Source organism: Buceros rhinoceros, unplaced genomic scaffold, assembly GCF_000710305.1.
Source record: "Buceros rhinoceros silvestris isolate BGI_N320 unplaced genomic scaffold, ASM71030v1 scaffold7874, whole genome shotgun sequence".
Taxonomy (NCBI): Eukaryota; Metazoa; Chordata; class Aves; order Bucerotiformes; family Bucerotidae; genus Buceros; species Buceros rhinoceros.
In genome coordinates, this window is record NW_010408772.1 from 112,982 (window position 1) to 124,704 (window position 11,723).

Consider the following 11,723-nt stretch of genomic DNA (forward strand, 5'->3'; position numbering starts at 1 on the left):
CAGGAGGGAGCAAAAGCTCAAGTGTGATGGAGGATGCTGCTCCATAAGGCTTTTGGGTTTGTCATTCTTCATAACCATCCCTGCCACCTGCCCAGTGGGAAATTCTGTGATGTTATAAGTATTGTCATGTAGATTTGTGATTATCATCTGTGATTAACCCTTCTTATGTCGGGAAGCTGAGGAAGGTCTGACCCAGAGGGGATGTCTTAAAAAATCCCGTGTTCAGATTTAATCCAAGTTGACAGGAGCTACTGGTGAGGACAAGGAGGCAGGGAGCAGATAAGAAGCAAACAGGCACAGAGAATATGCTCCGAAGGGGGTAAGAAGTTGTTTTTGCAGTAGGGATTGGGTTCCTTCACTTGGCAGGTCAAAATTTGGGTACACAGGGAATTTTTTAGGGCAGAACAAGCTCCATCGAGTGTCTTCTCATTTTACAGTTTTCTTCTATTTATTTTGTGTGGTGGGAGATGTTGGAGGCCAGAGGTGTTGGAGGTGGGGACACTTTCACGGGGTGTCACCTGGGAGGACAGAGCGAGAGCATCCTAGTGCTCTCAGCAGCGCAGGTGCGATCCCGAGGGCCCAGGGAGGTCAGCTGGAAGCAAGCGTGGCAGAGCCCCATCAAATGCTGGTCACAGCTAACGTGCAGCCGGCTGCCCAAAGCAGGGATTTTACAGACAGGGATGCTTTGACAGCACAGACTGTCTCGCAGCTTTTGTATCCGGGGGATGAAGGGAATTACGGTGCTGAAAGCTGGGAGGAAAGGATGCTGCTGGGGCAGAGGTGCAAAGGCAGGGGATGCCTGGCTGCTGGCCAGGTGAAAGCCACGGTGGGGTTTGCTGTGCTGCACTGGATTCGTGCATTGCCCTCTTCTGGGAAACGAGAAAGATTGCAGCATCTGCCTAGTGCAGCAGTGCAGGCACCAACAGCCTGTGCCCAGTGTCCTGGGTGCTCTGAACCTTGGTCCCACGGCTGAGGATGGAGGGGAGTGCAGCTTCAGGCACTGGGGTTGGGTGTTTCCTGCTTTGGTGAGGTGCTAGTTTCATCTGGAAAATAAAAATCAATGTTCATTTTTCTTTTAAGGACTTGGCCATGTACATAAATGAAGTAAAGAGGGATAAAGAGACCTTAAAGAAAATAAGTGAATTTCAGAGCTCTATAGAAAATCTGGTGAGTTGGAAAATCCTCTTGCTCCCGACTTTAATTTGATTATTATCCAGACATTTGCTGCTTCTGTGCAATTACTAGTCAATCTGATGTGCTGCCCAAGGAAGATCCCTGTGTGTTCAGGCACTCCCTGATTATGGACAGTGGTTTTGCCACAGGACAAAACCCATCTGGCTGTGGCAGAGGATGGCTTCTTTGGTGGTGTTGCACTGAAAATGCTTCTCCAGCTTTTCCTCCTGTTACTAGTGTAGGGAGGTGCCGAGAATTCCCCAGATCGGCTGTCTGCTATGTAAAGTGGGTTTTCTTTTGCTATTAAGAGGACAGACGTTAACTGAAAGCGTCCCAAGGCCCATTTGGAGGAGAAGGACAAGTGTAATAATGCATCTAATCCACAAAATCTTAACCAGATATTTTAAGGACAATCTCATCCTCCAAACTCCAGAGGTATCAAACGCTTGGTCCCATTACTTGTACATCAGCCCACCCTCTGCAACCCATCACTCACTTGAGCCCTAGACAAGCCCATCAATTTAATATTCAGTGGCAGAGCTTCAAGCTAACGAGCTTTTTCCCACATTTGCTGGGCTGGGAGGGGAGGGCTGGTCAGCTGCGGGTGCAGCTGCTCTGCCGTCACGCTTTACGCTGGGGTAATGCAGTTTGGGGGCTGACACCTGAGATGCTTCAAAAGGGCTGAGGGAGGGAGATGTGGGGGGCTGCCCACCCCGAGGGCTTCCTGGAGGGGTCCTGGGTTTGGGGGGCTTAAAGCCTTGGCTTCATTTGAAAGCAATGAACTTTTAATTGATGATTATGTAATAGACGGAGACAAAAATCCTTAATTTTCAAGAGAAAGCTGCAAAAACTCTCCAGTGGGATATGGGTCGTTGCGGCTCACAGGTTTTGACTGAAGCCGTCATAATCCTGATCTGTGTGAACAATCAGACATCATGCTCTGCGAAAATGGGAATGTAAATGGGGGCATGAAGCAGCCGCTTCTGCTCCTCGCAGCAGCCAAAGAGCAGGTTTGACATGCGGGGGATGAGATGAGATGAGATGTTAGCAAAGCAGTCACTGCTCATCAATCCCACACACAGTCTGCTCGGGGTTTCCTCCAACGGCACCGGGTGGGGTGTTGTGGAGCAGTTGGTGTTATGTATACAGAGCCCACGTGGCATGGTAATGAAATAATTACCACCTATAATTTATTTTTCTGAAAGGTGGTGATGCTTCACAATGTTTTTTTTCCTGTGAGAACGGTGCAAGGGGATTGAGTGCCATGGCTCGGCATCCTGCACCCAGCAACATCTGCCAGGGCTTTTCAGCTGAAAGGCAAACTGACCAAACCATTGGGTTGGGTTCCAGCCTCCCCAAAATCTCCCACCTTTCTTCAGGATGGGAATCAAAACTACAAGAGCCCTGGTTTGGGTTTTGTGGAAACTCTTGGCAAATACCTTATTTTGGGGGGGTTTTGCTCTCTGGACCCCAAACCTTGTAAAAATGCTGAGCTTGCCCAAGAGCTCAGCTCTGGACTGCTGAGCCTTGCCCTGGGATGCCCGTGCTGGAGCTCCAGGGATCTCCCGAGGTCCTGTTTCTGTGCTCGCGCACAGGCTTCCCTTGACGAGGGCGATAGTGTTCCCAGGAGCTTCAGCAGCAAAAGGCGGGGCTGGTGGGGATGCCCCCAGCACACCATGTGATCCAGGCGGGTTTGAGTTTCCACCTCTCCAAAGCATCGTCCCAGGCCCGGCTGCAGATCTCAGCCCTGCTTTGCTTTCTGCAGCAAGTGAAGCTGGAGGAGTTCGGGAGGCCGAAGATTGATGGTGAGCTGAAGGTCCGCTCCATAGTCAACCACACCAAGCAGGACAGGTGAGTGACCAACGGCGCTCCCAAGTTTTCCCACATTAAATGTGCCGTTGGCTATTCCCCTTGTGCTCATTTATTCAGTTACTGCCTTGAGTTGCACTGGCAGAAACCACCATCAATGTGAAGTTTCAACACAGTCAAAGCATTGAGCTGCGCTGGGGGGGGAAGCTGTGCAGAGCCTCCCAAATCCTTCCCCTTGAATGGGAACTTCGCTGAGGTGTTTGACTTGTTTATTCACTTGCTTTGGGCAGGTATTTATTTTTATTTGATAAAGTGGTGATCGTCTGCAAAAGGAAAGGATACAATTATGAGCTGAAAGAAATTATTGAGCTGCTCTTCCACAAGATGACCGATGACCCTATGAACAACAAGGACATTAAGAAGGTAGGTGGACTGAGGATTAGCTCTGCTGGAGAGCTTTTCAGAGCTATTTGGGCCGGTCCTTGGGTGACATGTTCTCATTAGCCTTTTAAAATAGAAACAGAGCTTGCAAAAAGCTGGAAAATAAATGCTCAGCTTTCAGGGCAGACTTACAGATTGCTGGGGAATGTTTCTTAATGTGGGGCTGGGTGAGGTCCTTGACTTCCGTCCTTGCAAAACAACCTGAAGGAGCTAGGGTGATTTGAGTTAGGAGAGAGAGGAAGCTGCTCCTTACTTTCTGGCCTCTTGGAAGTGAGGGACCAGCAGGGAGCAAACGTCAGATGGGGCGGAGAGGAGAAGGGAATGTCCATCCGGAAGCTCTCGCTCCCACGGGTCGTGGGGTGGAGGAGCCTGGAAAGGCAGCGTGAGCGTTGCCGACCAGCCTGCCAAAATCGGCACTCGGAGCACAGTTGCCACTGAAGGAACATCATTTTGCTGGTGCTTTGGGGCTTAGTCTGCAGCCCTGAAGGAAAACCTCCCAGCGACCGGTTTAGCAGAGACCCCATTAGCTTAATCCACTTACAGGGACGGGGAGGAGATGTGGTGCAGATGGGCTAAGTGACATTTGGGTGAGAACAGCCAGTCTTGCCACTTGGATGCTGAAGGAATGCTGCTAGCTGTGTGTGTTAATGAAATGTATTTCCACTTTGCTCTCCTATGCTTTCTAGTCTCATGGAAAAATGGTAAGCAAAGCGCGCAGTTTTCTCTCGTGTTGTTCTGTGCAATGTTGTAACGAGACAGGCAGAGCATATGTGCAGTGGGCAGGTCAGATGCTCCTCCTGGGCTGTCACTTGCTGTCAGGGAGAGGTATAATGGCTGGGGAGGATCCACTGGAGCAGAAAAACCTGGGTTCTCTCAGCTGCCACTGTAAAATCCTCTTTGGCCTGAGCGCACAGTGCCGAGTTGATTCAGGCATCATTAGCTGTGATGTTGTTAGAGAAAAACGGAGGTCCTCTTCCTCCTTCCCTGCTGTTACCTTGGCAAAGGGTCAGCAGTCCTTCAGCAGGGACAGGAGCAGGCGCTGACAGCAGTTATTAAGGTGCATGAATAAAAGCACAGTGCATTTTGCTGCCGAGGTGTGGGGGCACATGGGTGCGATCAGCTCTCGCTTTCTCTTGCAGTGGTCGTACGGCTTCTACCTAATTCACCTTCAGGGGAAGCAGGGCTTCCAGTTCTTCTGCAAGACGGAGGAAATGAAGAGGAAGTGGATGGAGCAGTTTGAAATGGCAATGTGAGCATGAGCGGCTGCTCTAGCCCTGGCGTGCAGTTGCCTGGGGGACCAGCAAGTCACTGGAGACCAGCTGCGATAGCAAAGCCCGTGATGGGGCAGCTCATGTGGGCTTGCTGGATGGGTCCCTGTGCAAAGCGAGCTTGGGTCCAGCTTGAAATCCTCTATCCTGAGCGTCTGCAGGTGCATCTCTGCACCTTGCCGTGGTGCCAGGCCATGAGTGGATCACCGAGCTGGGGGTGGAGGAAGGCAGTGCAGGGGGAGGGCTGCTGCTGTGGGGAGCTGGTCCTGAGCAGAGCAGGGATTGGCCCCGCACTGGCGTGTCTGGGTTGATGATTGACTCGGGCAATGGCCAGATCCATGAAGGTTGTCCCAGGGGGAGGTTGACAGGCAAAACCCTGTCTCTGCACAGTCAAGCCCTGAGTCTGCTTTCACATTTCATTTCATATTTGTGCATGTGGTTTCCAAACTTTGACTGAAATGCAAACGGCAGCTGCTGTGGCAGGTCATGAGCGCAGTGTGGCCTCGTAGGGGCAGGTTGATAACCCCCCGGTCCTTTCCCTTAGGTCCAACATAAAGCCAGAGAAAGCCAATGCAAATCACCATAATTTTCAGATGTACACATTTGAAAAGACAACCAACTGCAAAGCCTGCAGGATGTTCCTGAGGTGAGCCACATCCATCCAGCTTTTCTGCATCTGCTTTGAAACACAGACAGAAAATCTCAAAGCTGAGGCTGAATTAAGGACTTTCTGACTTGTTTTGCACAGAGGAACCTTCTACCAGGGCTATCTGTGCCCCAAGTGCGGAGCGGGTGCTCATAAGGAGTGCTTGGAGATCATTCCTCCCTGCAAGATGGGTGAGTTATTTCAAATCACGAGCAGCTGGTGCCAGGAAAGTGAATGTGTGTGAATTACCAGAAGGATTTGCTCTAAAGTTTGTAAATGCATAACAGTATCTAAGTAGGCTCCCACCCACCTCTCAGAGCTGTAATTCACCTTGGCTGGTGGTTTAAAAACCAAACCACCCAAAATCCCAGTAAGCAAAGAGCTGAATCCTGTGTATGTCCCATAGAACGGTGAAAATTCATGTCCTTGATCTAAATGGGGCAAACGGTGACTTGCCTCTGCTCACCCAGGTCAGACCCCTGGTGCTACTTGGTGTGGTCTGTTATAGGGAGGTTTTGGGTGGGGACTGGAAGGAGGAAGAACCAAGATCACAGAACTTTGTGCAAGTGAGAAAATGTCCCAGTCCAGTTCCAGTCCCTCCCTGGGTCTTGTCCATCCAGCGCGCAGTGATGACTTGAGTGACCCCAGCCTCTGCTTTGTGCTTCCTCTGTCAAGTTCAAGCGCTGATGCCAGTTTGCTGGTACAGCATCACAGAAACAGAAAATGGCATTTGTTACCTGTTGGGTTAACCACTTATCTCACCATTTCTCTTGCAGCTTCTTCAGCAGACCAGGTACGTTGTTTGATGGCCCATTTCCTGCATCCGTCTCTGCCTTGGGCAGAGCCTGTATCCTTGCCCGGTCCGGGTGCAGGCAGCTCATGGGAAGATCCAACACTAATCTTGGGCAGGACTGGAGACCAGTGACCTCTTCTTCAGCCTAAAACTGGCGTGGTGTGCTGTGCAGCAGCACCACAGCCCTTGGGAGGTGGCAGCACCCAGACAGGGCAAGCGGCACGGGCTGGGAGGTACCAGGGAGGTTTCAGGAGAGGATTTCTCATCCTGGTGGCTTTGGGCAGTGGCTCATGGAGGGAGCTGTGGCTGACTTGTCCTCACGGAGACTTTTTCCTCTCTCTGCAGGATTCACTGAGTGCTGGACCTGGTAAGGACTTGCTGTATTACAGGAGGGCAAGTAGAGACAACATCTTGATGGTGGCTGCAGGTGTCCCTGACATTGAGCATGTGGGGGGGGGAATCTCCTTTCAAAACCAGAAAGGAGTGTTAGCAGCTGCAGAAGGGTCCTGTGCCGCCCTCACGGCAAGCGACGGGGTGTCAAGGTCTCCCCTGTCCCTGCTCCCCAAAGCAGCTGGTCAGATCTCCTGTGGAAAGACCTGCCTCCTCCTTGGGCTCAGCCCTCTACCACGTTGCTTCTTTGGGTGCATTTGTGCCCCTGGCCTGCTCTGCTGTGCAAGTAAAGCTCCTGCACCAGTACTGAGGAGAGCCTGGCGAGTCACCTTGTGCCAGATCATCCTTCAAAGCAGACCAAACGCATCCTGGCAGGGAGGCGTGTTGGCGATGGGGAGCATCTTACTCCCGGCTCGTGTCTGGTGTGCTGCGGGGATGTGTGGCTCCAGGCACTGCCCTCTGATGGGGCCGTTAGGCATGATGGTTACCACAGTATTTTTACATTTGCCTTTGTTTAAAACTATCCTAGAGATCCTGCCCTGCCCATGCTCTGGCTTGAAGGAGGAGGAAAAATTTGCGTTTGTGCTTTTTCTGATGAAAGGAAAGCCAAGCCTGGCAAAAAGAAATCTGAATCAAATTGGTCATTAAAAAAAAAAAGCAAACCCAGAGTGCTCTCGCTGGACAGGGAGAGGCAGAGGTGGGGAAGTGTTCTGAAGCCAGGCACTGTGGTTTTAGTGCAGTTTGGGAGGCTTGTTTAACGTGCAGTTGTTGGCAAGACAACTGGACTTTGACTGCGTGTTCAGGGGCGTTGGGGTCCCAGGTCCGGCTGAAATTCAGCCAAGTGGTTGCTGGTCCCTTTTGCAATCGTGGGTGTCACCACTGAACCCAGTGGGGTTTGGTGCCAGCCAGGCATCGCCTGACAAGAGCTGGACTGCCACAGCAAGGTTCAAGTCCAGGGGCAGGGCTGGGAGTCGGAGCTTCAGCTTGGCTCGGTCCTTCATGGGTTTGTTTTTGAACTCAACCATCCATGTAACCTCGGGAGCCAAGACTAAGACTGTTCGCTGTTCCTTTCTGCTTTCATGCTTTCTGCCCCCAAATCCTGCCTGCTGGTGCCTTTAGACTTGTGGTTCTCAGGGCAAGGGACAGCAGGCTTCAGGAGGGGTAATTTTGTTCTGCTTTTTCTTAACAGGGACTAGGTGATGAAACTGTTTGGCTTCTCTCACAGGTCCCAAAATGGTGGCGGTTCAGAATTACCACGGAAACCCAGCCCCCCCTGGGAAGCCAGTGCTGACGTTTCAAATTGGGGATGTGATCGAGCTGCTGAGGGGGGACCCCGACTCGCCATGGTGGGAGGTGAGGGCGATTCCCCTCAGGAAATTCCTGGCAAGTTTTAAACCAGAGGCTTCCTCATCATCCTTTCTATCTGTGGGATTTCCCGGAGTGCAGGGGTGTGCTGGGGGTTCAGAGCCAGGGGGTGCTGTGAGGCATTTTGGAGCCTGTCCCTAACCCTGTGTGGCAAAACCATTGCTCCTTCATGCACGTCCCAGTCTGATAGCCGGCTTGCCTTCGCAGGGGCGGCTGCTGCAGACGAAGAAGTCAGGTTATTTTCCCAGCTCGTCAGTAAAGCCCTGCCCTGTTGATGCAAGGGTAAGTGCTGAAGTGGAGCTGGGAGCACTGGGGTGGGCGCTGGGGGCTCTCATGGGAGGTGCTGCTCTGGCAGTGCCTGTCACTCCTCTCAGCGTTCTGCTTGAGACCTTGGTCCTTCCAGTCAGCCCCTGGACCTTGAATGAGGCCTTTTGCTGTGGCCAGATCAGCAAGGAAGCAGATCCATCATCCCATGGTTGCAGATGTCTGGTCAGGTGGGTCTCAGCCCTGTTCCCAAGGCTGTGACCAGGTCCAGACTCCGTTCCTCCTCTGCGGGGCTGACACAGGAGCAGAGTACTTGAGATCAGTCACCGAACAGCAAAAATGCTCTTTATTGTTTTGTTTTCTTTTTTTATTGTGTTTTGTAATGTTGTCAGCTGCTTCCCAATTAAAAACCACTCAGGTAAATGTAAAATGCATCGTGCTCATCGCAGTGGGGAGTCTGAGAGCACTGCTCAGCCACAACACTGCCCTCCACCACCGAAGCAGTAATTGAGAAACAGCTTGGCAGCCCGAAACCCTCCCGTGGAGAGGAGCATCTCGCACGTCATCTGTAGCCTGATGAGACACTGGCTCATCAGTAATTAGCAACACTCTCTTTACAGCCCCCTAACAGCCGGCCGCCCTCGCGGGAGATAGACTACACGGCGTACCCGTGGTGAGTGGCCCTGCCTTCCGCTGGACACGGCCTTCCTCCGGCTGAAAAGATCTTCCGACCTCCTCTTGGAGTTGTTACTTCATCAGGAACCCTCTGGGATGATGGATTACGGAGGCAGGCTGGCAGCGCTTCACCGCCCGCCTGCCCTGCGGCCCCGGGGGCATTGGGGTGCTGAAACCTGGTGCAGCCCTCGCAGCATCGGTGGGGATTTCTGCACTGACGGAGGGGGTCAGAGGCAGAAGGAGAGGTGCTGGTTTCTCCTCCCATTTTCTGTGCCCAGAAAACCGTTTTGGGAGGAAAGAAGCAATTCCTGCCTTGGCGGGAGAGGCTGCGCTTGGCTTATCTCCTTCCCTCCAGGTTCAGCCAGGTTTGCAAATTCACGAGTCTGAATTATCCCCCTCACTGAGGTCTTGTTTACTTGGGGAACGATTCCCAGTTAGTTCTAGGGATTTTTAGGGATTCCTAGTTAGTTAGGGATTTTCTAGGTATAAGCTACTTCAAAGGGAAGAGGCTGCGTTCTGCATCACTCACCGCTGTGGTCAGTGGCTGAGCAGCATCTTGTGTATCTTGGGGCACTGTTTGTTCTGCTCAGGAAGTTTTGGAGGAGACCCATTTCTCTACTTGCCTTCTCAACCTTCATGCCTTTAAAAAAAGACATATTTTTTTGTCTAAAATGTGCTTATTTTAAAGAAAGATAGGCATTGACTTTTTAGTGAATTAAATGAATGAATTAACCTCTGGGCTCAGGTTTGCGGGAAACATGGAGCGGCAGCAGACGGACAACCTGCTCAAGTCTCACGTCAGTGGCACGTACCTGATCCGGGAGCGGCCGGCTGAGGCCGAGCGCTTTGCCATCAGTATCAAGTGAGTAATAATTAATTGAGTAATTTAGAATTACTGGAAGAGAGTGAGATGGGGCTGGAGCATACAGCTGCAGATTCTTGAGTGCGTTCCCTTCCCTTTGCAGGTTCAACGACGAGGTGAAGCACATCAAAGTGGTGGAGAAGGACAACTGGATTCACATCACGGAAGCCAAGAAGTTTGAAAGCTTGCTGGTAGGTTTTTGTAGCCCCTTTGAGCGTGCACACCGCGCCTGCCAGTCTCGCTGAGGACGGCAGAGACAGCCGGCTGCCTCTCTGTCCTTCCCAGGAGCTGGTCGAGTACTACCAGAACCACTCGCTGAAGGAGAGCTTCAAGCAGCTGGACACAACACTGAAATACCCCTATAAATCTCGGGAGCGCTCTACCTCCAGGACCTTCACACGCTCTCCAGGTAAATCCCAGCTCGGCCGTGCGAGCTGTTAAACTTGCGATGGGAGGTCTCAGCCTTTCAGTGAGGTGAAGGAGGGATTTATAGCTTTGCTTGAGCCCCTCAATTTGCAGACGAGTCTCCTGCTCAGCTGGTGGCATTTTGAGGTTGGGTCTTTCAGGAGGTGGTGAGGGTTGAGGGGGTCCAGCCAAGCTGGGGCTGCCTGGCACTGCTCCTCCAAGCTCCACGGGGCAGGTGCAGCCTCCCAAGGAAAGCTCATGCTGGGGGAGGCTGGTTTCCCTGCCTGCTCAGGGCTGATTTGCCACCCCCTGGTCCTGCTGGGAGAGGAGCTGCGGCCGCCCGGGCAGCCCGTCCGGCTGCGGGTGTGAGCAGAGGCGTGATGCTCTGTTAGCGGGATGGATTCTGGCTTTGTCGTGAGGCTTCGTGCGTGTGTTCTAATGGATCCAGTTCCAGTGGGGCTTGTGGTGGCTTGAATCCCAGTGGGACTCCTTTAATGGAGGTGATGGGAGAAATGGTAAGTCTGCACCTAAAATTAAGAGAAAAATAAGTAAGAAAAGAGTCAAAACAAATGGAAAGCAAAATGTGAATTAATCCAGAAGGTTCCATTTTGTCTAAAAGCCTGAGTGCAGAAATAACTACTTCGTGGGGAAAAATGCATTTTTTAAAAACTCACCTATGCTGTATTTTAGAAAGAATACCAAAGGAAGGCAGTTTTTTAAAGGTGGTTAAATATCCTTTCACATATAATACAACCTTAGGATGACTTTTGAGCCCCCACGCTGGCTGTGGGGCTGCGGCCAGACCTGCCACTGGTTGTCCCAGCTCCGAGCTCCTGTGCATGCTTTACCCTCTATTTCTGCATCAGCTTTTAAAAAGCATTGTGCATTATAATATTTTTTTAATTTCCTTTTTAATGCGTGTTCTGCCTCTGTTTCTCTCTAACCTCTTTGCAGCCTCCTGCGCTTCCTACAACTTTTCTTTTCTCAGTCCTCAGGGCCTCAACTTTTCTTCTCAGAGCTCCTCCAGTCCCTTCTGGTCAGGTACCAGTGCCAGAGAGACCTGCTGCCTTCCCCAGGCTGCAGGGTCCCCAGCTTGAAAGCCATCGCCAGTGGGACCTGCGGGGTCCCCACTGTCCCACCACCACCCGCAGGCAGTTCAGGGGGTCCTCAGCTGCCCCAGGGCACGGCCTGGAAATAAGTTAATGAACCAAGGCTTGGCTGGAAGCAAAACACATTCCCCCTCTCCCTAAAATCAAGGCAGGGCGGAGATGGAGTTGTCACTATTTGAGAAAAAGGGGATAAAATTAACGAAAAGGCAAATCCAGTGCGTTGGGATCTCATGATGTACTTCAAGCTCGACCTGCTTATCCCCTGTGTTTCACCGAATGAGCATTGGCATCCCACCACCTTGAGACTGTTCTCCTTGCAGAGCAAAAACATCTCAGTGTCTGGCAGTTCTTGAGCTCTGGTATCTGAGGCTGCTCAGGAGCCCCTTGCTGAGGAGAGCAGGGGGTGAACTTGTGCTGTCAAATGTGTTTGGGGGCTCAGACAGCCTGCAGAGAGTGCAGTGGTGCTCTGCCTTTGAACCCCATCGGTTAAACCCGTTACAGACTGGGGCTTCCTCCCTGTTCA

The 11,723-nt window shown here is 51.8% G+C and overlaps 1 protein-coding gene across 1 annotated transcript in view; it reads left to right on the top strand.

Moving 5' to 3' along the window:
* The window catches only part of VAV2 (vav 2 guanine nucleotide exchange factor), a gene marked incomplete at its 5' end in the record, with an annotated part of 105,088 nt that overhangs the window by 90,894 nt on the left and 2,471 nt on the right, over positions 1–11,723 (top strand). Inside the window, 14 exons of the mRNA XM_010134973.1 lie at positions 1,081–1,167; positions 2,939–3,024; positions 3,273–3,405; positions 4,563–4,672; positions 5,236–5,337; positions 5,440–5,528; positions 6,114–6,130; positions 6,476–6,497; positions 7,746–7,873; positions 8,093–8,167; positions 8,770–8,822; positions 9,570–9,686; positions 9,790–9,877; positions 9,972–10,095. Of these exons, the coding sequence (XP_010133275.1) occupies positions 1,081–1,167; positions 2,939–3,024; positions 3,273–3,405; positions 4,563–4,672; positions 5,236–5,337; positions 5,440–5,528; positions 6,114–6,130; positions 6,476–6,497; positions 7,746–7,873; positions 8,093–8,167; positions 8,770–8,822; positions 9,570–9,686; positions 9,790–9,877; positions 9,972–10,095 (1,231 nt within the window). The remainder of the gene's footprint in view (positions 1–1,080; positions 1,168–2,938; positions 3,025–3,272; positions 3,406–4,562; positions 4,673–5,235; positions 5,338–5,439; positions 5,529–6,113; positions 6,131–6,475; positions 6,498–7,745; positions 7,874–8,092; positions 8,168–8,769; positions 8,823–9,569; positions 9,687–9,789; positions 9,878–9,971; positions 10,096–11,723) is intronic.